Below are 26,359 nucleotides of genomic sequence, written 5' to 3' on the forward strand. Positions count from 1 at the left end.
ATTTTTAAATTTTATTTCTTACTATAGAGTTGTGAGCACTTAAAAATATATTCTAGATACAAATCCCTTGTCTGATGGCATTTACAAATATTTTTCCTAGTCTGTAGCTTGTCTTTACAGTCTCCTAAAAGTGTCTTTTGCAGAGAAAAAAGTTTTAATTTTGGTGAAGTTCAATTTATTGTTGTTTTTTAAATGGATCATGCTTTTGGTATTGTATCTAAGAAGTTTTAGCCTAACCCTAGGTTATGAAGATTTTCTCTTATATTTTCTTCTGAAAGCTTTATAGTCATGTGCTTTACATTCTGATCTAGGATTCATTTTGATGTAATTTTTGTGTAAGGAGGGAGGTTTATGTCAAGGTCCATGTTTTTTGCATATGAATGGCCAGTTGTTCCAACACCGTTTGTTAAAAAGACTGTTCTTCTCTACTGAATTTCCTTTGCACCTTTGTGAAAAATAAACTGGTCATATTTGTGTGAGTCTATTTCTGGACTCTTTATTCTGTTCCATTGATCTGTGGATCTCTGTCAATTTACCAATATCACGCTGTCTTGATTACTGTATCTTTATAGTAGTTCTTAAAATTGGGTAGTATGATTAGTATGGTTCTTCTTTTTCAAATTGTTTTAGCTATTTGGACTTCTTTGCTTTTCCATGTACATTTTAGAAATAGCTTGTCTGTATATATAAAAAACCCTACTGTGATTTTGATTGGAACTGCATTAATATGTAGATCAATTTGTGGAGAATTGACACTTTTACTATGTTGAGTCTTTTTAATCCATGAACTTTTATTTAGATCTTCTTTGATTTCTTTTATTAGCGTTTTGTTATTTTGAACTTATAGATACTATATATGTGTTGTTAGATTTATACCTAAGTATTTCATTGTTTTTGAGCTTTTGTGATGTTTTAAAAAAAAGCTGTTTTCTAGTTCAAACTCTCTTTTTAAAAAAATTATTTTATTGATAGGAAAGTTAGTTTAGTACAGAAGATTATGGATACTTTGATCTTTCTCCTCAAAGAATTAGGCAAGTTACAACAAAAACATAGTGTAAAATATATAAAAAGGCAAAAGTCAAGACCCCAAGGGCTTTGCTTGAAAAGGCAATATTCAGGGTTAAACTGGAACCGTTATCAAACGATCCTATTTCCGGGGTTATAATGGGATTTCTGTCACTTTACGGCTTTTAAAAGTTTTAGAATTATCAGAAATAAAAATAACAGCTTGTTTGGTATTAAAACTCTAGAATACTGACTAGATGTTTTGGGAATGTCATATTTTGATTTTGAATCTTTTTTTGTTATGAGACCTAGATTAAATGATGGAAATATTCTGAAGACTGCCTTCAACTACAGAAAACTCTGGTGTTTAGGTGTTGGCAACCCTTCCACCTTCAGCAATAAACCATATCTTTTTTTTTTTTTAAATTTTTATTGAGTTAATGATAGGTTACAATCTTGTGAAATTTCAGTTGTACATTATTGTTTGTCAGTTGAGTTGTAGGTGCACCCCTTCACCCTTTGTGCCTTCCCCCCACCCCACCTTTCCACTAGTAGCCACTAATCTGTTCTCTTTGTCTACATTCTTAAATTCCTCATATGAGTGGAGTCATACAGAGATTGTCTTTGTCTACCTGGCTTATTTCACTTAACATAGTTCCCTCAAGGTCCATCCATGTTGTTGCAAATGGGACGATTTTGTTCTTTTTTATGGCTGAGTAGTATTCCATTGTATATATATACCACATCTTCTTTATCCAGTCACCTGTTGATGGGCACTTAGGTTGCTTCCACATCTTGGCTATTGTAAATAATGCTGCAGTGAACATTGGGATGCATGGGACTTTTGGAATTGCTGACTTCACGCTCTTTGGATAGATACCCAGTAGTGGGATAGCTGGATCATATGGTAGTTCTATTTTTAATTTTTTGAGGAATCTCCATACTGTTTTCCATAGTGGCTGTACCAGTTTGCATTCCTACCAGCAGTGTATGAGGGTTCCTTTTTCTCCACAACCTCTCCAACATTTGTTACTATTTGTTTTAGTTATTTTTGTCACTCTAATGGGTGTAAGGTGATATCTTAGTGTAGTTTTGATTTGCATTTCCCTGATGATCAGTGATGATGAACATCTTTTCATGTGCCTATTGGCCATCCATCTATCTTCTTTGGAGAAATGTCTGTTCCTGTCTTCTGCCCATTTTTTAATTAGGTTGTTTGACTTTTTGTTGTTGAGTTGTGTGAGTTCTTTATATATTATGGATATTAAGCCTTTGTCAGATGTATGACTTGCAAATATTTTTTTCCCAGTTAGTGGGTTGTTTTTTTGTTTCAATCCTGTTTTCCTTTGCCTTGAAGAAGCTCTTTAGTCTGGTGAAGTCCCATTTGTTTATTCTTTATATTGTTTCCCTTCTCTGAGAAGACATGGTGTCCGAAAAGATCCTTTTAATACTGATGTCAGAGTGTACTGCCTACATTTTATTCTAGAAGCCTTATGGTTTCAGGTCTCACCTTTAGGTCTTTGATCCATTTTGAGTTTATTTTGGTGAATGGTGAAAAAGAGTGGTCAATTTTCATTCTTTTACATGTGGCTTTCCAGTCTTCCCAGCACCATTTGTTGAAAAGACTTTCTTTTCTCCATTGTATGCCCTCAGCTCCCTTGTCGAAGATTAGCTGTCAATAGATGTGTGGTTTTATTTCTGGGCTTTCAATTCTGTTCCATTGATCTGTGCACCTGTTTTTGTACCAGTAGCATGCTGTTTTGATGTATGTTTTGAAGTCAGGGATTGTGATGCCTCCAGCTTTGTTCTTTTTTCTCAGGAGTGCTTTAGCAATTCAGGGTCTTTTGTTGCCCCATATGAATTTTAGGATTCTTTGTTCTATTTCTGTAAAGACTGTCATTGGGATTCTGATTGGGATGGTGTTGAATCTGTAGATTGCTTAGGTAGAATGGACAATTTAACTGTGTTTATTCTTCCAGTCCATGTACATGGAATGTCTTTCCATCTCTTTATGTCGTCATCCATTTCTTTCAGAAAAACCTTGTAATTTTCATTGCATAGGTCTTTCACTTCCTTAGTTAAATTCACCCCAAGGTATTTTATTTTTTTTTGTTGCGATTGTGAATGGTATTGTGTTCCTGAGTTCTTTTTCTGTTAGTTCGTTATTAGAATATAAAATGCTACTGATTTATGTAAATTGATTTTATACCCTGCAACTTTGCTGTAGTTGTTGATTACGTCTAAAACTTTTCCAATGGATTCTTTGGGGTTTTCTATATATAAGATCATGTCGTCTGCAAACAGCGAGAGTTTCACTTCTTCACTCCCTATTTGGATTCCTTTTCTTACTTTTTCTGCGTAGTTTCTGCGTAATTGCTCTGGCCAAAACCTCCAGTACTATGTTAAATAAGAGTGGTGATAGAGGGCATCCTTGTCTTGTTCCTGTTTTCAAGGGGATGGCGCTCAGTTTTTGCCCATTGAGTATGATGTTGGCTGTGGGTTTGTAATATATGGCCTTTATAATGTTGAGGTAGTTCCCTTCTATCCCCATTTTGTTCAGAGTTTTTATCATAAATGGCTGTTGGATCTTGTCAAATGCTTTCTCTGCCTCTATTGAGATGATCATGTGGTTTTTATTCCTCAGTTTGTTGACATGGTGTATCATGTTGATTGATTTGCGGATGTTGAACCATCCTTGTGTCCCTGGTATGAATCCCACTTGATCATGATGTATATGATCCTTTTGATGAATTGCTGAATTTGGGTTGCCAAAATTTTGTTGAGAATTTTTGCATCTATGTTCATCAGCAATATTGGCCTGTAGTTCTCCTTTTTCATGCTGTCCTTGTCAGGCTTTGGTATTAGCATGATGTTGGCCTCATAGAATATGTTAGGAAGTGTTCCATCCTCCCTAATTTTTTGGAATAGCTTGAAAAGGATAGGTATTAAATCCTCTCTGAAAGTTTGGTAGAATTCCCCAGGAAAGCCATCTGGTCCTGGGGTTTTATTCTTTGGGATGCTTTTGATGGCTGTTTCCATCTCTTTCCTTGTGATTGGTCTGTTCAAATTGTCTGCTGCTTCTTGACTAAGCTTTGGGAGATTGTAGGAGTCCAAGAATTTATCCATTTCCTCTATGTTATCCATTTTGTTGGCATATAGTTTTTCGTAATATTCTCTTATAATCTATTGTATTTCTGTGGAGTCTGTTGTTATTTCTCCTCTTTCATTTCTGATTTTGTTTATTTGAGCTTTCTCTCTTTCTTTCTTTGTAAGTCTGGCTAGGGGTTTGTCAGTTTTATTTATCTTCTCGAATCAGCTCTTTGTTTCACTGATCCTTTCTACTGCCTTTTTTATTTCAATAGTATTTATTTCTGCTCTGATTTTTATTATTTCTCTCCTTCTGCTGACTTTGGGCTTTGTTTGTTCTTCTTTCTCTAATTCAGTTAGGTGTAGTTTAAGATTGCTTATTTGGGATTTTTCTTGTTTGTTAAGCTGTGTCTGTATTGCGATGAATTTTCCTCTTAATGCAGCTTTTGCTGTATCCCATATGAGTTGGTATGGTATGTTATCATTTTCATTTGTCTCCAGGTATTTTTTGATTTTTTCTTTAATTTCTTCAATGATCCATTGCTTGTTCAAGCATATTGTTTAGTCTCCACATCCTTGTGCCTTTCTCAACTTTTTTCTTGTAATTAATTTCTAGCTTTATAGCATTATGATCAGAGAAGATGCTTGTTAGTATTTCAATTTTTTAAAATTTGTAGAGGCTTGCCTTGTTTCCCAACATGTGGTCTATCCTTGAGAATGTTCCATGCACGCTTGAGAAGAATGTGTATTGTGCTGTTTTTGGATGAAGTGTTCTATATATGTCTATTAAGTCCAACTGTTTTAGCTTTTCGTTTAGCTCCACTGTTTCCTAGTTGATTTTCTGTCTGAATGATCTGTCCCGTGATGTGAGTGGGGTGTTGATGTCCCCTACTATTCTTGTGTTATTTTTAATATCTTCTTTTAGGTTTGTTAATAGTTGCTTTATGAACTTTGGTGCTCCTGTGTTGGGTGTACAGATATTTATAAGCGTTATTTCTTCTTGATGGAGTGTCCCTTTGATCATTATATATTGGCCCTCTATGTCTCTCTTCATCTGCCTTATTTTGAAATCTGTTTTGTCTGATAAAAGTATTGCGACACCTGCTTTCTTGTGTTTGCTATTAGCTTGGAGTATTGTCTTCCACCCCTTCACTCTGAGCCTGTGTTTGTCCTCAGAGCTGACGTGTGTTTCCTGGAGGCAGCAAATTGTTGGATCTTGTTCTTTAATCCGTTTTGCCACTCTTTTTATTGGAGTGTTCAGTCCGTTTACATTGAGGGTGATTATTGATGCATGAGGGCTTAATGCTGTCATTCTGTCACTTGTTTTCCAGTTTTCCTGTGTTTCCTTTGTTTCTCATCCTGTGTGTTTTACCCTACCCGTTCACTTCTGCAGTTTCTTATGCTGGGTTTTGTAGATTTTTCCTTATTTATGTTTTGTGTCTCTGTTCTGTTTTGCAGTTTAGTGGCTACCCTGAAGTTTGTATTCAGATTCTCATGTATAACATAGTCCATTTTCTGGTGGTGTCTTACTTTCTTAGCCTAGACTGATTCAGTACCTTCCCCCTGCCTCCTAAATTATTATTTTCATCTCTTATTCCAACTTGTGTTGTGAGTTTGTGGTTAGAGTGATAAGATTGTCTTTGTTTTGGTGATTTCCTTCCTTTTATCCTAATGCTATAGTTGAATGTTTGCTATCCTATTCTGATTCTATCTGTCTCCCTACTCTGTGTTTTGTGACCCCTTTCTCCCTTTTTTTCAGGTATGAGAGCCTTCTTGAGGATTTCTTGTAGTAGAGGTCTTGTGGCTATGCAGTCCCTTAGCTTTTGTTTGTTTGGAAAAGATTTAATTTCTCTCTCATATCTGAAGGATATTTTTGCTGGATAGAGTATTCTTGGCTGAAGATTTTTATCCTTTAAAGTTTTGAATATGTCATTCCAATCTCTCCTAGCTTGTAAGGTTTCTGTAGAAAAATCCACTGAAAGTCTGATAAGGGTTCCTTTGTAGGTTATTTTCCTCTGCCTTGCTGCCCTGAGTATTCTTTCTTTGTCATTCATTTTTGTCATTTTTACTACTATATGCCTTGCAGTAGGTCTTTTTACATTGACAAATCTAGGAGATCTGAAAGCTTCCTCCACACACATTTCTCTCTCAATCCGTAGATTTGGGAAGTTCCTGTCTGTTATTTCCTTGAGCACACTTTCTGCTCCATTTTCCTTTTCCACGCCCTCAGGAATTCTGATTATTCTTAAGTTGCATTTTCTCATTGAGTCGGCTGTTTCTCGGAGATTTTCTTCAGTTTTTTTTAATTCTTAGTTCTCTTTCTTCCTCTGTCTGGAGCCATTCAGCCTGTCTATCTTCGATTATGCTAATTTGCTCCTCTGTGGTGTCTACACGGGCCTTCAGGGAGTCTGTATTCTGTTTTACCTGATCCATTGTATTTTTCAGCTCTAGTATTTCTGATTGATTCTTTATAATTTCAATCTCTTTTGTGAAGTAACTCTGGAACATGTTGACTTGTTTCACTGTATTTCCCTTTACCTCGTTTAGTTTTTTGATGATAGGTACTCTGAATTAATTGTCACTTAGCTTACCTATTTCCAAGTCCTCAGGTCATCATTCTGTTTTTTCATTGTTTTTCTTTTGGTCTGGACCTTTTATAAATTGCTGCATGGTAGAGTAGCGGTTTTTGCGCATGATACTATTATTCGGTTGCAGTTACAGCCTGTCGCCACTAGATGGTGGTCGAGAGCCATGTGTTCTGAGCCCTCCGCCTACAGCTGTGATGGTGGTGCATAGCGTGGGTTGGGGGAGGAGGGGCATTTTCTCTTGAGCACAGACCTGGATTCTGATCAGCTCTTGCTCTCTGGTTTCCTGGGGCCCTGGCTTGATGGGGTCCCCCCACACGAAAGCTTTCCCCCATTAGAGGGTTTCTGCTGCATGGGTCTGTGGGAGTCCTGGACAATCCCACGGATGTGCGTCCTCTCCCCTGCTCCTTCCCTCACCCACAGCAGCAATCCCAGTCTTTAGGGGAGGGAGCGAAGATCTCTCTTACCCTGTTCCAGCTCCTCCGAGGGTGGCTCCAGCCTCTCCGCCTTCCGTCATTTGGCTGCTGTGGGTCTCTGATGACCTCTGTGTTATTAGCATTTTTTGGTTGGAATTCAGTTGCTCCTTTTGGTTGTAGTTTGGAGGGGAGAGAGTCCTGGGTGAGCTCACTCTGCCATGTCACTGACGTCACTCCTCTAAACCATATCTTTTAACTGGTACATTTGGAAGGTAGTTTTACCTTAAAGTCATTTGTATTAAGATTCTTCAGTATTTTTTAGGGTAGAATGAAATTCTTAAAGCCTTTTCTAGAAGCCACTTTTTAAAAATTAGAGGAGTTCTGATGTTACATTGAAAAAAATTGTGTTTGTGTGTGGGTGCTGTTGTGAGGAAGCTGAATAATTTTAAGATAAAGAGAAGTAAATAGCTCCTTTATTTCATTAAAATGACCCCTTTTCAGCATGGCCTTGTCTAAAATGTAACTTTTTTCCCTACTTGAGTTTTCTCTTACCCTACTATACGTTTCTTTTATTTATCTTTATTATTGTCTGCTTCTACCAATAGAATGTAAGCTCATTGGGGCCAGTTTGTCTGCCTTATTTGCTACTATATCCTAAATGCCTAGAACTGAGCCTGGAGCAGAGTAGGCACTCAAATATTGATTGAGTGAATGCATACCTTTATGGTATCAGAATGAACATTTAAATTTTAGCCGCAATTACTTGCTGACGTATTAGGCTTTTTTTTTTTTTTTTATACGTATAGTGCCATATTTCCCTGGTGAGTTCATCTACTGATTTCTCATTTAGGGCCTCTTGTACATTTCTCTGGAATCTTGCTTAAAGATTTTCTTTTTATTCCAGCTCCTAATATATTTCTAGGAGTTGTTAGTGGTCATGTTGATCACCCATTGAACAACCTAACCTTGCATTTTCTGGACCTCTTTAACAACTTGAGACCTATACCTTCATGCAGTTTCACTTACCTTCTAAAACCAGGATTTTGTGATTCCCTATAATTTTTCTTTGACAAAAGTGATAGAATCCAATCCAGTGTATTTTTATCTGTAAAGGACTTCCTGTTTTCTCATTTTACTATAACTACTCTTAACTCTCCAATATATTTTGTCCACTGTTTCCCTTTTTTCCCCAGTCTATCAGCAACCTACTAGCTTCTCTTTCTTCCTTACTCAGTCTTGTAACCCACCATAGAAGATCCTGTAGTCCCTTTTACTCCTATTCTTCTTTTTAGCCTCTTTAGAGAAACCTCAATTCTAAGTATGTTTTATGGCCTGCTATATATGCTTCTGAAAAATTTTTTCCCCTGTTTTCTGTTTCTTAAGGTTTTATTTCTGTGTGTGAGTAACTTTTATAAGTGACATATATATTTTATTTTTCTCCAAAGTATGACCAAACTTTGTATTTATTAACTTTTTTTTTTAAATTGGCACCTGAGCTAACAACTGTTGCCAATCTTCTCTTTTTTCTTCTGCTTTTTCTCCCCAAACCCCCCCCCAGTACATAGTTGTATATCTTAGTTGTGGATCCTTCTAGTTGTGGTATGTGGGATGCCCCCTCAACATGGCCTAACGAGCAGTGCCATGTCCGCACCCAGCATCTGAACTGGCAAAACCTTGGGCCGCTGAAGCGGAGCATGCAGACTTACCCACTTGGCCATGGGGCTGGCCCTGTACTTATTAATTTAAGGAGATTATTATATCTATTTATAACATGGTAATAATATCTCTACTGCCCTCCTCTACTGCAGGAAATTCTTGTATTTCTGGACCTGCTTTGAGACCCAATTAAGAACCTCAGACTCATCATTCCTTTCTTATTGGATCCAAGTGCAGAGAGCTTGGAGGAGTTCACCTCTCAAAGTGTGTTGTTTTTGAGGATAGTTGATTATATTTACCCATATTTTTACTCTTTTCGTTGTTCTTTTTTCATGTCTGATGTTTCACTATCTTTTTATCATTTCCTTTATGTCTTAAGAACTTTCATCAGCCATTCCTTTAAGGTAAGTCTGCTAGTGACCACTTCTTAGTTTTCCTTCATCGAGAGCATCTTGATTTCACCTTCATTTTTGAAGGATCTGTTTTGCAGGGTATAGAATTCTTGGTTTACAGTTATTTTCTTTCAGTTTTCATGGTTTCTGATGAGAAATCCACTGTCATTTGAATCATTACAGTGGTCCCCCCTTATCTGGAGGAATACTTTCCAAGACCACCAGTGGATACCTGAAACCACAGATGGTACCAAACACTATATATACTATGTTTTTTCCTCTACATGCATACTTAGGATAAAGTTTAGTTGATAAATTAGACACAGTAAGAGATTAACAAAAATAACTAATAATAGAACAATTATAACAATATACTTTAATTAAAAGTTATGTGAATGTGGTCTCTTCCTCTCAAAATATCTTATCTTACTGTACTCATCCTCCTCCTTGTGATGATGTGAGATGATAAAATGCCTACATGATGAGATGAAGTGAGGTGAATGATGTAGGCATTGTGATGTACTGTTAGGCTGCTGTTGAACTTCTGATGGTATGTCAGAAGTAGGATCATCTCCTTCTGGACCACAGCTGACTGTGGGTGACTAAAACCGTGGAAAGTAAAACCCTGGCTAAGAGGGGCTGCTGCGTTCCTCTGTAGGTAATGTGATGTTTCTCTTTAGCTATTTTCAAGATTTTTCTTTGTCTAGTTTTCTGAAGTATGATTATGATATTGGCATGCATTGCTTTCTTGGGTTACTTTCTTTGGGGTTTGCTCAGCTTCTTAATTTGTAGGTATATGTTCTTCACCAAATTTGTGAAATTTGGTTCAGCAATTATTTCTTTAAATATTTTGTCAGCCCTACGCTCTTTCTCCTTTTTTTCTGGGACTCTGATAATGCAAATTTTGGCTCTTTTGTTATTGTCCTGCAGGTTCCTGAGGATCTGTTCATTCTCTTTTCATTGTTCAAATTGAAGGTTTTCTATTCGTCTATCTTCAGTTTCATTGGTGCTTTCCTATGTCATGTTCATTCTGCCATTGAGCCAATACAATGAGTTTTAAAAATATCTCTTGTTATTTTTCAGTTCTAAAATTCCTGCTGATTTTCTCTGTACCTTCTGTCTTCTTTTTCTTTACTGAGGCTTTCTGTTTTTTGTTTGTTTGTTTCATGTGTGTTTATAATTGATCTGTAAGCATTGTTGTGATGGCTCCTTTAAAATCCTTGAGAGATAATCCCTGCATCTGGGTCATCTGATTGTTTTTTTCTCATTCCAGTTGAGATTTTTCTTGGAGCATAGTTTGACATGTGACTTTTTATTGTACCCTGAACATTTTGGGTATTATGTTCTGAGACTTTGCATCCAATTTAATCTTCATTTTTTTGTGCACAGTCACCATGTTTAGATTTAGTGTAAAGTTTCAGATGGAATTAGATGTTCAGCTCACTACTGGGCTTTGCTGACATCACCCCAGCAAAAGCAGATTGCTGACTTGTACTGTCTTGCCTCTTAGTGCTGATGGGTAAGGGTGGAAATTCATCTCTCCAGTGAGTACTCTTGACACTGGGGAGCAGCAGGAGCAAAGTGTTAAACTATTACTGCTTTACCATCCCCATATTCTACCTCCTTGTGCCTTGTTGCTGCCTTGTAAGGGCAGAAGTTCCATTCCCCACTGGGTCCTCCTCACACTTTGGGAGTGGAGAAGGAGAAATGGAATGCTGATGAGTACTGCCTCATGCTATGTTTCACTTTGTTCCTACTGGGTTGAAGTAGAAGTTAGCTCCCCCCTAGGTCCCACTGGCAGTACCCCATTGGATAGAGTATCAACTAGTGCTACCTCGCACTTCTTTGTTTTGCCTTTTTGTTGATGGCTGGAGTAGAAGTCCAGCTCTGCACTGAACCCCACTGACACTATGGGTGGAATGGGTGTAATTTTTCCTTTGGTATTTGGCCAAATAGGGGATATTACCAAATGTTTTTCTGTTCTGCTAGACCACCATATTCCCAGTCATTTGGCTAGAGGGACCAGAATTTTCTTGGGGCTTTTTTTGGTCTGTGGCTTTTGATGTTTTTGGGTTGCAGGCTTCTCTGGCACCCCATCTGGGATATAGGAGAGTCAAAAAGAAAACCCAGGGAATTCACCATTGTGTCATTTCTCAAGTCTCAAGGTCCCTAGCCACTTCACCTTCTTCCTTCTAATTTTCAGAGTCTTAGGTTTATATTTTTCTTGTATTATGTCCAGACTTTTTGTGTGTGAGAAGGAAGACTGGTGCGGAATGGGATTGATTACTTCATTTTGGCTGGGACCCCTTGAAAGCTTTTTATACCTTGGGAGCTGAGCTTTTGCAGAGTGTCACCACCATATCAATCTCACTTCTGTTGGGTCCTTAGTGCTTTATTTTAGTCCTTTTACCTACCCATGGTCAACTCATTCTCATATTCCTGTCATCAATACTTTAAACCTTTTACTGTTCTCCTCAAGCCCATACCTTATCCTATCCCCATTCTTTTCAGTAGATCTTTCCTCTTATTTTCTTGAGAAAACTGAGATCATGATATGTGCTTTCCATCAAATTTCAGTGCTTCTGTTTACAAACTAGTCATCTCTTTACTCAGTCTTCTGTCTTCTACTCCTATCCCAGAGAATTAAAGTGCTCCTTCCTTCTCCAGTGCAAGCCATCTACATGTGGCCTTGACCCCATTCTTTCTTCTCTTCTAGTGTCTCACTTTTACAAAACATTCTTCTATCTTATTGTATTTTCAGTGTATTCGTTTTTATTCTGTACTTTTTCTTCAGCCTAAAAATATAGTTAAGTCCGGCATATCAAGAAACAGAAAATCCACAGTAGTTCCTTTACCCATTGTTTTATATGACATGACAACTCCTAAGTTCTTTTACCTTTGTGATTGGGCATTTCTTTCAATCTTACTGTATATCTGTTAAATGTTAGTGTACCCACGGATTTTTCCCACATCCTACTAAAGTTTTCACTGTACAGCCTTTTCTTTGGTGTTCTTATTTACTCTCATAGTTTCTAGTACCACCTGTTTGTTGGTGGCTCCCACATTTATGGCAGTAACCCAGTCCTCTTGCCAGAGTTTCAGTCTTGTGTATACATACCTTCCTGCTGGCTAATTTTACCTTAATTTATTAGATACTTTATCTTGTTCCAGAAGGGATATAAGGCAATTCATATGGATACTTTAAAACAGAACAAGACATGATAAATTGAAAGTATATGAAAAGAAAGAAAAGACAGGGACATAAAGTAGAACCATGAATGAGAGTACTATAACATGCATGCCACAAAAATCTGTTTAGAACTGCTAACACATTATTCATGTGTTACTGTTCCTTCTTATAGTTGACACTGCAAAATGATCATGGTCATGTTTATTGAGCTCAGATGTGACCTCAAAACAGCACCCACTGAAAATACTACTGATTGATCAGAGTTGGTTTGTAAAACCAAGCCTGTTTCCCATCTCTGATGAATATATTTCCTATGAATGAGCCACCAGGATAGCTCTAATATTTATTCCAGCCGTTATAAGAAAGTAAATCTAGTTTGTTATACAAACCGTTATCCCTAAGATCAAAGCAGGCCAATTAAGACAAGCACAGTTATTGCCTTAATTATTGTGGTTCTTGTGGAGATTTTTACACAAAAACAAAAAAAGAATAAATTATAAAATTCCCTATACTCTTCAACCACTTCAACTATTGTCAGAATTTAATTACAGCTATTCTCGGTAATAAGATGAGGGGCCCTCATAAAGACAGCATTCACAGGAGTGTTTGGAAGATGGTGGCATAGGAGGATCCTGAACTCGCCTCCTCCCACAGAAACAACAAACCTGCACCTACCTTTGGAACAGTTTCCTGTAAGAGAGATCTGGAAACTGGATAAAAAGAACCTTTACAACAAGGGACAACACAGAGAGGGGAGGAAGAGGCAGAGATACAGCCCTGCTGTCGAAAAAACCACACCCTACCCATGGTGCTTCAGGATTGGGGGCAATCTCAAAGATACAGAGCTTTTCCTGGCGGAGGAGGGGAATTTGAGCTCCACATTAGGCACCCCAGCCCTTAGATCCAGCACAAGAGAGAAGAGATCCCATAATATCTGGCTTTGAAAACCAACAGGGAATATGCCTGGGAAAGCTATAGAACCTCAGGGAAAGGACAACCTACTTTTAAAGGGCCCACACACATAGACTCATTTAGCCTGGAAACCAGCACAAAAACACCAGATAGGAAAGTGCATAGTCCATTGGTAAAAGAGACTTCATTCACTAAGCTTGGAGCACATCTTGTAGAGGCAGGAGGTGGATGGGCCCACCCCCCAGGGACTGAGACACTGGTGGCAGCCATTATTGTGACCTAGTTCAGCTGAGCTGACAGAGATGCAGGCAGGAGCCGTTGGAATCCTTCCTCTAGTTTGTTAGTACAGGGGTCTGCCCTCACCCACTGGAGCACCTGAAGCAATTGAGCCAGGCAACAGGCAGCCTGCTTCAGGGACAAGCCCCGCCCACCAGTGAGCCACAGCAGACTTGTGCCACTGGGCCTTGAAACCAGCCATACGGGATATGCCTTTCCTACCAATGCTTGAAATGATTGGCATGCCCGGGGCCTGCCTGGCCCATCAGTGCTCCTGAGGCAGCTGTGCACCTCAGGGCTGCATAGCCAGTTCTTTCCTGAGGCCTGCCCTGCCCAAAAGCAAGATGGCAGTAGTCATACACCATGCAACCAGCCTCACAGGAAGCCTGCTCTGCCCACCAATGCATCTGAGGCAGCCAGCACCGTGGGGCTGTGCAGCCAGCCACAGTGAGAGCCTGCAACAGTTGTGTGCCTCCAGACATAGCAACCAGCCACATTGGGGGCTTGACTCACTTACCAGCAAAACTGCAGTAGTCGTGCAGCATCAGACCTTGCAGTCAGCCATACTGAGGGCTTGCACTACCCAATAACATGCGCATACCAGCTGCACGTGACTGGGTCTCGCAACCAGCTGGCCTGGGGGCCAGCCCAGCCCACCTGCACACCTGTAGTAGTAGCAACTTCACCACAACAGAAGGGCACATGCAGGCCACACAGCGGATACCCCTGCAACATTTGACATGGGTGATGAGAGCACGCTGCTGGGCCCCATAAGACGTCTACATAAGGCCATGTTTCCAAGATTGGGAGATGTAGGTGATCTACCTAATACATAGGAGTAAGCACAGAGAAGTAGGCAAAAATGAGGAGACAAAGGAATATTTTCCAAATAACAAAATAGGACAAATCCTCAGAAAAAGAACTAAGTGAAACCTGATAAAGAGTACAAACTAGTCATAAGGATGCTCACCGAACTGGAGAGAAGAATAGAGGAATACAGTGAGAACTTCAGAAAAGAATTAGAAAGTATCAAAAAGAACCAATAAGAGCTGAAGAATATAATAATGGAAATGAAAAATTCACTAGAGGGAATCAGCAGCAGGTTAGATGACACAGAAGAATGGATTAACAATCTGGATGAAAGAGTAGAGGAAATCACCCAAGCTGAACAGATAAAAGAATTAGAAAGAAGACAGTCTAAGGGACTTCTGGGACAACATCAGGTGTACTAACATTCACATTATAGGTGTCTTGGAAGGCAGAGAGAGAAAGGGGCATAGAACTTATTTGAAGAAATAATAGCTGAAAACTTCCCTGACCTGTGGAAGGAAACAGACATCCAGGATAGGAGGCACAGAGTACACTAACCAAGATGAATCCAAAGAGGCCCATAGCGAGACACATTATGATTAAAAGTCAAGAATTAAAGAGAGAATCCTAAAAGCAGCAAGAGAAAAACAACTTACATACAAAGGAAATCCCATAAGCTATCTTCTGACTTTTCAGCAGAAACCTTACAGCTAGAGAGAGTGGCACAATATAGTCAGAGTGCTGAAAGGAAAAACCTTACAACCTACTCAGCAAGTTTATCATTCAGAATGGAAGGAGAGAGAAAGAGTTTTCCAGACAAACAAAAACTAAAGGAGTTCATCCCCACTGAATTGGCCTTACAAGAAGTGTTAAAGGGACTTATTAAAATGGAAAAGAAAAGGCCACAAATAGGAATAAGAAAATTATTGAAGAAAAAATATCACTGGTAAAGCCAAGTATATAGTAAAGGTAGTGTATCAACTGTCTATAAAGCTGGTATGAAGATCAAAAGACAAAAGTACTAATCCTCTGTATGATAAGAGGTTATGGGATACACAGAAATAAAACAGGTAAAGTATGATGTCATAAACATAAAGCTAGGTGGGGGAGTAAAAGTGTAAGGCTTTTAGTAAGAGGTCAAACTTGAGAGACCATGACTTAATATAGATTGCAAACCGAAAGCCTGTAATAATTACACACAAAAAAAGAGAAAGGAATCCAAACATAGCGCTAATCACAAGGATTCAAATCACAAGGAAAGAGAGCAAGAGAAGAAGAAAGGGACAGAAAAGAATTACAAAAACATCCGGAAAAAAGGTAACAAAATGGCAATAAGTACATTCTTATCAATAGTTACTGTAAATGTAAATGGACTAAATGCTTCAACCAGAAGATGTAGTTTGGCTGAATGGATAAAAACGCAAGACCCATATATATGCTGCATACAAGAGAAACATTCAGACTTAAATACACAAACTGAAAGTGAAGAGATGGAAAAAGATATTCCATGCAAATGGAAAGAAAACTGGAATAGCAATACTTGTATCAGACAAAATATTAAGACAAAAATTGTAACAAGAGAAAAAGGCATTAAGTAATGATAGAGGCAATAGTCCAACAAGAGGATACAACATCTCTAAATATCTCTGTGCCCAACATAGGAGCATCTAAATACATAAAACATATATTAACAGACATAAAAGGAGAAATTCCAGTAACACAATAATAGGGAATTTTAACATTCCACTTAGATCAGTGGAGAGATCATCCAGATGGAAGATCAATAAGGAAACATTGGCCTTAAATGACACCTTATACCAGATGGACTTAATAGCCGTATACAAGACATTCCATCCCAGAACTGCAGAATACACATTCTTTTTGTATGCATAGGGAATATTGTCCAAGTAGATCATGTATTAGGCCACAAACAAGTCTCGGTATATTTAAGAAGATTGAAATAATTTGAAGCATCTTTTCTGACCACAACAGTATGAAACTGGAAATCAACCACAAGAAGAAAACTGGAAAAGTCACAAACATATGGAGATTAAACAACATGCTACTGAATAACTGTTGGATCAATGGAGGAGAAAAATTATCTAGAGACAAATGAAAATACAACATACCCAAATATATGGGATACAGCAAAAGTGGTACTAAGAGGACAGTTTATAGCAATACAGGCCTAGCTCAAGAAACAAAAATCTCAAATAATCTAATATTAGACATAGAGGTACTAGAAAAAGAAGAACAAAGGAAGCCCCAAATAAGTAGAAGGAAGGAAATAATAAAAATGAGTGGAAGTAAATGAAATAAAGACAACAGGATCAATGAAACTGAGAGCTGTTTCTTTGAAAAAATAAAATTGGCAAAGCTTTAGCTGGACTAACCAAGAGAAAAAGAAAACACAAATAAAATCGGAAACGAAAGAGGAGAAATTACAATGGATACCACAGAAATACAAAAGATTATAAAAGAATAGTATGGAAAGCTATATGCCAACAAACTGGGATAATATAGAAGAAATGGATAGATTCTTAAAATTATACAACCTCCAAAACTGAATCAAGAAGAAATAGAGAATCTGAGTAGGCAGATCAGTAGTAAATACATTGAAACAATAATCAGAAACTTCCAAAAAAACAAAGGTCCAGGGCGTAATGACTTCCCCAGTGATTTCTACCAAACATTCCAGGAAGATTTAATACCTGTCTTTCTCAAACTCTTCCAAAAAATTGAAGAGGAGGGGGGATTCTTTCTAACTCATTCTACAAGGCCAACACCCTGATACCAAAACCAGACAAGAACAATACAGAAAAGAGAATTACAGGCCAATATCACTGATGAACATAGATGCAAAAATCCTCAATGAGATACTAGCAAATTGAATACAGCAATATGTTGAGGATCATATACCATAAACAAATGAGATTTGTTCTAGGAGTCCAAGATGATTCAAGATCTGCAAATCAATCAGTGTGATACACCACATTAACAAAGTGAAGAATAGAAATCACATGATCATCTCAATAAGATGCAGAGAAAGCATTCAACAACATACAGCATCCATTTATGATAAAACCTCTCAATAGGTATATAAGGAAAGTACTTCGACATAAGAAAGGCCGTGTATGACAAATAGTAACACCATATTGAATGGTGAAAAAGTGAAAGCTGTCACTCTTAAGAATAGGAACAAGACAAGGATGCCTACTTTTACCACTGTTATTTAACATAGTATTGGAAGTCCTAGCCACAGTAATTAGGCAAGAAAAGTAAATAAAAGGGATCCAAATTGGAAAGGAAGAAGTAAAACTGTTACTATTTGCAGATGATATGATTTTAAATATAGAAAACCATGAGTCCACCAAGAAACTATTAGAAATAATAAATACGGTAAAGTTGCAGTGTAGAAAATCAACATAGAAAAATCAGTTGAGTTTCTATCCACTAGCAACGAAGTAGCAGAAAGAGAAATCAAAAAGATAATCCCGTTTGCAATCATAACAAAAAGGATAGAATATCTAGAATAAATTTAACCAAGGAGATGAAAGATCTGTGTACTGAAAACCATAAAACATTGTTGAAAGAATTCCAAGAAAACACAAAGAAATGGAAAGATATTCCATGGTCATGGACTGGAAGAATTAACATAGTTAATATGTCCATACATCCTAAACCAATCTACAGATTCAGTGCAATCTCTGACATCAAAGTTGCAGCAACGTTTTTCACAGAAATAGAACAAAGAATCCTAAAATTTATATAGAAAAACAAAAGACCCCAAATAACCAAAAGAATCCTGAGAAAAAAGAACAAAGCTGGAGGTATCACACTCCCTGATTTCAAAATATACTACAAAATGATAATAACTAAAACAGCATGGTATTGGCAGAAAAACAGACACACAAATCAGTGAAATAGAATTGAGAGCCCAGAAATAAACCCAAAGATTTATAGATAGCTAATTTTTGACAGAAGAGCCAAGAACATACAATGAAGCAAAGAAAGTTTCTTCACTAAATGGTATTGGGAAAACTGGACAGCCACATGTAAAAGAATGAAAGTAGATCATCTTACTGCAAATACACAAAAATTAACTCAAAATGGATTAAAGGATTAAAGACTCGAATGTAAGACCTGAAGCCATAAAACTCCTAGAAGAAAATGTACGCAGTATGTTCTTTGACACTGTTCTCAGCAGTGTCTTTTTGAATATCATGTCTCCTCAGGCAAGGGAAACAAAAAAATGGGACTACATCAAACTAAAAAACTTCTGCATAAGAAAGGAAACCATCAACAAAATGAAAGGACAATCTAACAATTGGGAGAAAATATTTGCAAATCATATATATAATGGGTTAATTTCCAAAATATATAAAGAACTCATACAACTCAAAACAAAAAAAAAAACTATCAAAAAATAGAGGCTATGGATGGATATTTTTCTAAAGAAGATATACAGAGGGCCAACAGGCACATGAAAGATGTTCAAGGTCAGTAATTATTAGAGAAATGCAAATCAAAACCTCAGTGAGATATCACCTCACACCTGTCAGAATGGCTATTATTAAAAAGAAATAACGGGGCTGGCACTGTGACTGAGTGGTTAAGTTCATGTGCTCCACTTCAGCAGCCCATGGTTCACGAATTTGAATCTTGGGTGCAGACCTAGATGCTGCTCTTCAAGTCATGCTGTGGTGGCATCCCACATAGAAGAACTAGAGTGACCTACGACTAGGATATACAAACTATGTACTGGTGCTTTGGGGAGAATAAAAAAAAAGAAGCAGCTTGGCAACAGATGTTAGCTCAGGGCCAATCTTCCTCACCAAAAAGCATACTTTAAAAAAGACAAGAAATAACAGGAGTTGGAGAGCATGTGGAGAAAAGGGAACTCTTATATACTGCTAGTGGGAGTGCAAACTGGTGCAGCCACCATGGAAAACAATGTGGAGATTCCTCAAAAAATTAAAAATAGAACTAGCATATGATCCAGGTATTCCACTTCTGGATTTATCCACAGAACATGGAAACACTGATTCAAAAAGATATATGCACCCCTATGGTCATTGTAGCATTATTCATAATAGCCAAGACTTGGAAACAACCTAAGTGCCTATTGGTAGATGAATGGATAAAGTAGGTGTGGTATATATACGCAATGAAATACTACTCAGCTGTTAAAAAAGATGAAATCTTGCCATTTGTGACAACATGGATGGCTCTTGAGGGTATTATGCTAAGCAAAATAAGTCAGACAGAGAAAGCCAAATACTGTATGATTTCATTCATGGGGAAGGTAAAACAACAACAACAAACAGACACAGATTGGTGGTTGCCAGACAGGGAGGGGAGACGAGAGAGGGTGAAAAGAGTAAAAGGGCACATTTATACAGTGATGGATGACAAATAGCTTTGAGTGGTGAGCACCATGTAGTATATACAGAAGTTGAAATATGTATACCTGAAATTTATAGAATGCTATGAACCAATGTTACCTCAACAAAAACTTTTTAAAAAAGACAGCATTCACATTGCTAACTCTCTCCAAGTTACCTGAAATTTAAAAAACAAAAATAGATAAGTTACTGAATTCTTACTCTGTCAGTTACTTTGCAAACATTTAACCAATTCAATTCTTACAGTATGTTTATAGGTGAGAAAACTTAGGCAAAGAAATATGGTGGTGTTTGTTCAGGATCCCATGGCTGTAGGAGGTGGAACCAGGGTTCAAACCCAGCCAGTCTGCCTCCAGAGTGCTCACTCTTTACCACTATACTATTTCTCCTAATCTTCTCCACCTGAGTCAACAACCGTGTAGTCTTTGACTCTTCCATCTCTCTTCTCCCCTCCTAGTTAATCACCAGTCTTGCTGTTTTTACTATTTTAGCAATTCTCAATTTTCTCTTCTCTCTCTTCAACTATTGTGCTAGGTCAGTATCTTCTCTCTTACTGGCTTGTCAGTAAGAACCTTATTAGAAGATAAGCTTGGAAGATAAGGCTTATTAGAAAATAAAGTGTTCTAACTTATTTTACAATCTCCAGTTTTCTTTCTTTTGGTGCAGGATGGGACATGATTTTGAGGACCCCGTTGGTCAGGGTTCAATCAGGAAAATGGAAGCCACACTCTATATATTGAAATTGTAAATGGTTTTAATACAGAAATTTAAAGCTTTCACATACATTGGAAGGTCTGGGGTAACAAAGATTAGGGAAACAGTCATCTATTTCAGCCTCCAATGCTTGAAACAGATGGTTCTTAAGAGTTTATCTGGAGGCTGCTGAGAATCTGTAAGAACCTCTTACCTACCATTTCATTCTGGTTTTTGTATGTTTCAATTGTCTTTGAGACTTTCTCCTTGACCCATGAATTATTTAGACCTGTGATGTTTAATTTTCGTGTGTTTGGAGATTTTTGTGTATTTCTGTATTGATTTCTAGTTTGATTTAATTATGACCAGAGAGCATGTTCTGTATGATATCCTCCTTGTACATTTGTTGACATTTGTTTTATTGCTAGGCTGTAGTCTGTGTTGGTGAATGTTCCATGGGATCTTGAAAAAAATGTTTATTCTGATGTTGTTGGGTGGAGTTTTCTATATATATAAATTAGATCCTCTTGGTTAATTGTGTTCTTCATATCTTCTTTATCCTTACAGGTTTTCTTTCGGTAGTTTTATCAGTTGCTAAGAGGGCTGTTGAAGTTCTCAACTATAATTGTGAATTTGTCTGTTTCTCCTTTCAGCTCTATTATTTTTTGCTTCTTGTATCTTAAGGCCTTATTGTTTGGTTTGTACATTTTGTCTTCCTGGTGTATTGACCCTTTTATCACTTTATCTGATATTAATACAACCATGCCTATGTTTTTAAAAATAATTTGTGTTTTTTTTAAAGGTTTTCTTATTTTTCCTTTTTCTCCCTAAAGCCCCCCAGTACATAGTTGTGCATTTTTAGTTGTGGGTCCTTCCAGTTGTGGCACGTGGGATGCCACCCCAGCATGGTCTGATGAGTGGTGCCATGTCTGCATCCAGGATTCAAACCGGCGAAACCCAGGGCCACCGAAGCGGAGCATGCGGACTTAACTACTCGGCCACGGGGCCAGCCCCCTGTGTTTTGGGTTTTTTTTTCCCATCCATTTACTTAAAGCTATCTATGTTGCTGAATTTAAAGTCTGTTGCTTGTAAATGGCATATGATTTCATTGTGTTTTTTCTTAACTCTGCTAATCTTCACTTCTTAATTGGGACATTTAGACCATTTACACTTAAGGTGATTATTGATGTGTTAGGGTTAAGTCTACCATTTTATTATTTGTTTTGTTTTTTCCTGTTCATTTATTTCTCTTTTCTTGCCTTCCTTTGGGTTACTTGAACATTTTTTGAGTCCGTGTTGATTTATTTATGGTCTTTTTGAGTGTATTGCTTTCTATAGTTTTCTTAGTGGTTGGTCTGAGTATTACAATATACACGTGTGTTATCATATTCTGCTTGTATCTGTGTTTTAACACTTTGAGTGACATGTAGAAGCCTTCTGTTTAGGTTCCTTTACCCTCCCATTTTTAAATGTCATTGTCTTGAGCATCAGTGTTACAACTTGTGTTTCAATCATCACATATGATTTAGGAAACTCAGGATGAGAAGGATAGTTTTTGATATTTACTTACATTTCTGTTCTTTCCATTGTTATTTCTTTCTTCTTAACACTCCAAAACCCCTTTTTTTATTCATTTCCTTTTTGTTTGAAGTACTTCCTTTAGCCATTCTGTAAGAGTATATCTTCTGCTGACAAACTCTCTTAGTTTTCCTTCATCTGAGAGCATCCTGATTTCACCTTCATTCTGATGGATATTTCACTGGATATACAATTTGTGGTTGAAAGTTCTTTTCTTTCATCAGTTGAAAAATATTTTGCCCCTTCCTTCTGGTTTCCATGGTTTCACATGAGAAATCCTCTTATTCTAATGGATATTCCTTTGTAGGGAATGTTTTGTTTGTCTTTGGTTGCTTTCAAGATTTTTTCTTTGTTTTTAGCTTTCAGAAATTTTATTAATTTCTTTGATGTTATTCTATTTGGATCACTTTCTTTTTTGGATTGGGGGGTGGTCATAAGATACCCTGTCACTGTGTTGTTGTTCTAGTCCTGTGGTCTCTACCCAGTTTGTCACTGTGTTGTTCCTCTAGCCCTACGGTCTCTACCCAGTTTGCCTTCCTGTTTGGCCTTTCAGAGATTGTCTTTGGTTGTCTTTTATGTTATTTCCAAACTTTATAGTGTACTTAGTGGTGAGGAGCAGGAAGAGACCAGAAGTCTTTTTGCTCATGTTTTAATTACGGTGTATGGAACTTATTTGGATCTGGATTTAAATAAACTGTATAACAGTAAAATAATTTATGATATTTATGAGATGTTGGAAAATTTGAAAGCTGGATATCTTATTTAAAGAGTTATTAAATTTTTAGTGTGATATTGTGATAGTCTCAAAATAAAAGACTATCTTTTAGAAATTTACATTTACAGGTGAAATTATGAGATGTATAGGATTTGCCTCAAAAGTAATACATATGGGTTTGTGCATAGGGCAAGGGTGGTCATTGGTTGATGGTTGTTGGGGCAGGAATACGTGGGATTCAGAATATCTTTGTGTATGTAAGAAATTCTCCATATTTAATAGTTTTTAGAAGTTTAAGATGTATTTCTTGAACACAGGTTAGGTATTAAGGATGAAGCCAATTTACCTAGTTTATTTTCTTTGTACTTAACATATGAGCTTTGGGGGAAGCAACATGATGTCAGTTATTAAGTTTTGAATATATTTGCTTATAAGGTGAAGAAGTATTAAAAGTGCTTATAGTGTGTGTGTCAACTGTGATTGATACTTTAGAAGTCCCAGGAACTGTGTTGGTTGCTTGTAAACAAGTAGTTATTATTATAAAAGTGTTTTTATCCTGCAAGAGCTAATGTGCTTTTTTTGAGTAAATGCTCACCAGAATCTGAAGAGTTCCAGATTTGACTCTGCTGTAGGATTGGTGTTTTGGTACATTGGGAGTTTATTCATTCTCATTTTCTTTAACAGCTCTCTGTTAAAAATCAGGAATTTGAGACAAATGAAGATGGAATCCCCAAAGTGGATCAGTTTCATTTGGTATGTGACATTTTTGTCATCTGCTGATGGAAATGTGATATATGTGTGTAGCAGTAATGTAAAACTTAAATATTTGACTGGAAACGTCCTCTAGTTTTTGTAAGAATGCAAAATGGCATTCACAATAAAGAAGTATTGAAAAAAATTCAAGTACCCTACTTATATCACTGCTGGAGAATTACTGATAGAGGATACTGCTGGATTGTATGTTTGTCTCACAATTATATTAATAATCTATGTAATAATTAAGGAAAAATAGTCTTTGCTGTATCTTCCAAGATCATATTATATTAAAATGAATGTTTTACTATTTGTTTTTAAAGATTTTATTTTTCCTTTTTCTCTCCAAAGCCCCCTGGTACATAGTTGTGTATTTTCAGTTGCGGGTCCTTCTAGTTGTGGCATGTGGGATGCTGACTCAGCATGGTTTGATGAATGGTGCCATGTCCATGCCCAGGATTCGAACTTGCGAAACCCTGGGCTGCCAAAGCAGAGCACACAAACTTAACCACTCGGCCGCAGGGCCGGCCTCTGTTTTACTATTTTTTATAAGTACCTAGCTATATCTTTTCTTTTTCATACATCTATGTCAATCATATTGCTTTGCCATTCATATATGTATTCAGCCAATGTATTTTGAGTACCTATTCTATACCAGGAATTGAAATAGGTGCTGGTTAGTAGGATTGCAACATTGAAGAAATTAATAATTTAGAAACGTGAACAAGTAAACAACCAAGATCTATGAATAGAATATTAAGAAAATATTTTGGAAGAAGCTAATTTTTAATTCTGCAAAGAAAGGGGGAGGGAAGAGGTAGGTCAAAAATGCCACCAAGTAGTTATTTGAGGTGAATCTTCAAGATTGAATTAGGAGCTTTACGAGAGGTAGAATGAGGTGATGGGCATTTCAGGTAAAGACAATAGCCTGCACTAAGACATGAAAATATTAAATTCTTTTGAAATGGAATAGTCCAGTATGACTAGATATTATGAGGTTAAATGTGGCAGTAAATGAGTCTATAAAAGCATAATAATCAGACTCTGAAAGTTCTCATTATTTATTTATTTATCTTTGGTGAGGAAGATTGGCCCTGATTAACATCTGTTTCCAATCTTCCTCTTTTTTTGCTTGAGGAAGATTGTTGCTGAGCTAACATCTGTGCCAATCTCCCTCTATTTTATGTGGGATGCTGCCACAGTGTGGCTTGATGAGCGGTGCTAGGTCCACATCTGGAGTCTGAACCTGTAAACCCTGGGCTGCCCAAGCAGAGTGCACGAACTTAACCGCTACACTGCCAGGCCAACCGCTAAAAGTTCTCATCTTTTAAAAAAAAAAAAATACTTGTTTTATATTTTACAACTGTTTTTTTAACTTTATTTTTCTTAGAGCAGTTTTAGGTTCACAGCAAAATTGAGAGGAAGATACAGAGATTTCCCACATACTCCATCCCCACATATGCATAGTCTATCTATATCATAGTTGTCAACATCCCCTACCAGAGTGGTACATTTGTTACAATTGATGAACCTACATTGACCATCATTATCACCTAAAGTCAATAGTTTACTTTAGGGTTCTCTCTTGGTGCTATACATTCTTATAAGTTTGGACAAAAGTATCATGACATGTATCTACCGTTAGAGTATTTTCACTGCCCTAAAAGTCTTCTGTGCTCTGCCTATTCATCTCTGTCTTCCCCAAACTGCTGATAACCACTGATCTGTTTATTGTCTCCATAGTTTTGCCTTTTCCAGAATGTCATATATTTGGAATCATACAGTATGTAACATTTTCTGATTGGCTTTTTTCCCACTTAGTAAAATGCATCTAAGATTCCTGCATGTCTTTTCATGTCTTGATAGCTCTTTTTTTTTTTAGTGCTGAATAATATTCCATTATTTGCTTGTACCACAGTTTATTTATCCGTTCATCTGCTGAAGGACATCTTGGTTGCTTCCAGGTTTTGGCAATTATGAATAAAGCTCCAATAAACATCCATGTTCAGGTTTTTGTGTGAACATAAGTTTTAATTTCTTTGGATCAATACCAAGGAGTGCAACTGATGGATAGTATGTTTAGTTTTATAAGAAACTGCTGAACTGTCTTTCAAAGTGTCTGTACCATTTTGTATTGCCACCAACAGTGAATGAGAATTCGTGCTACTCAGCATCCTTGCCAGCATTTGGTATTGTTTGTGTTCTGAATTTTGGCCATTCTAATAGATGTGTAGTGATATCTCCTTGTTATTTTAATTTACATTTTCCTCATGTCGTGATGGAGCATCTTTTCATATGCTTATTTGCCATCTGTATACCTTCTTTTGTGATGTGTCTTGCAAGGTCTTTGGCCCATTTTTTAATCATATTGTTTTCTTATTGTTGAGCTTTAAGTGTTCTTTGCATATTTTGAATAGCAGTCCTTTATCAGATATATTTTTTGCAAATGTTTTCTCACAATACATTGCTTGTCTTTTTATTTTCTTGACAGGGTCTTTTGGAGAGCAGAAATTTTTAATTTTCATGAAATCCATTATCAGTTCTTTCTTTCATGAATTGTGCCTTTGGTGTCATATCTAGAAAGTCATCGCCAAACCCAGGATCATCTATATTTTCTCCTATTTTATCTTCTAGGAGTTTTAAGTTTTGCATTTTACATTTAGGTCTGGATTTAGATCAAACTCCATTTTGAATTAATTTTTGTGAAGGGTGTAGGGTCTACATCTAGATTCATTATTTTGCACATGGATGTCCAGTTGTTCCAGCACCATTTGTTGAAAAGACTGTCTTCTCTATTGTTATTGCCTTTTCCCCTTTGTCAAGAATCAGTTGACTATATTTATGTGGGTCTGTTTTGTTCCATTGACCTGTTTCTTTATTAACAAT

General features: G+C 37.1%; 1 protein-coding gene across 22 annotated transcripts in view; it reads left to right on the forward strand.

Moving 5' to 3' along the window:
* The window catches only part of STK31 (serine/threonine kinase 31), a 117,562-nt gene that overhangs the window by 69,225 nt on the left and 21,978 nt on the right, over window positions 1-26,359 (forward strand). For all 22 annotated transcript variants that reach the window (XM_008517066.2, XM_070615967.1, XM_070615971.1 and 19 more), the window contains one exon: window positions 23,405-23,473. In XM_008517066.2, the coding sequence (XP_008515288.1) occupies window positions 23,405-23,473 (69 nt within the window). The remainder of the gene's footprint in view (window positions 1-23,404; window positions 23,474-26,359) is intronic.

This window comes from Equus przewalskii, chromosome 4, assembly GCF_037783145.1.
Source record: "Equus przewalskii isolate Varuska chromosome 4, EquPr2, whole genome shotgun sequence".
NCBI classification, from domain to species: domain Eukaryota; kingdom Metazoa; phylum Chordata; class Mammalia; order Perissodactyla; family Equidae; genus Equus; species Equus przewalskii.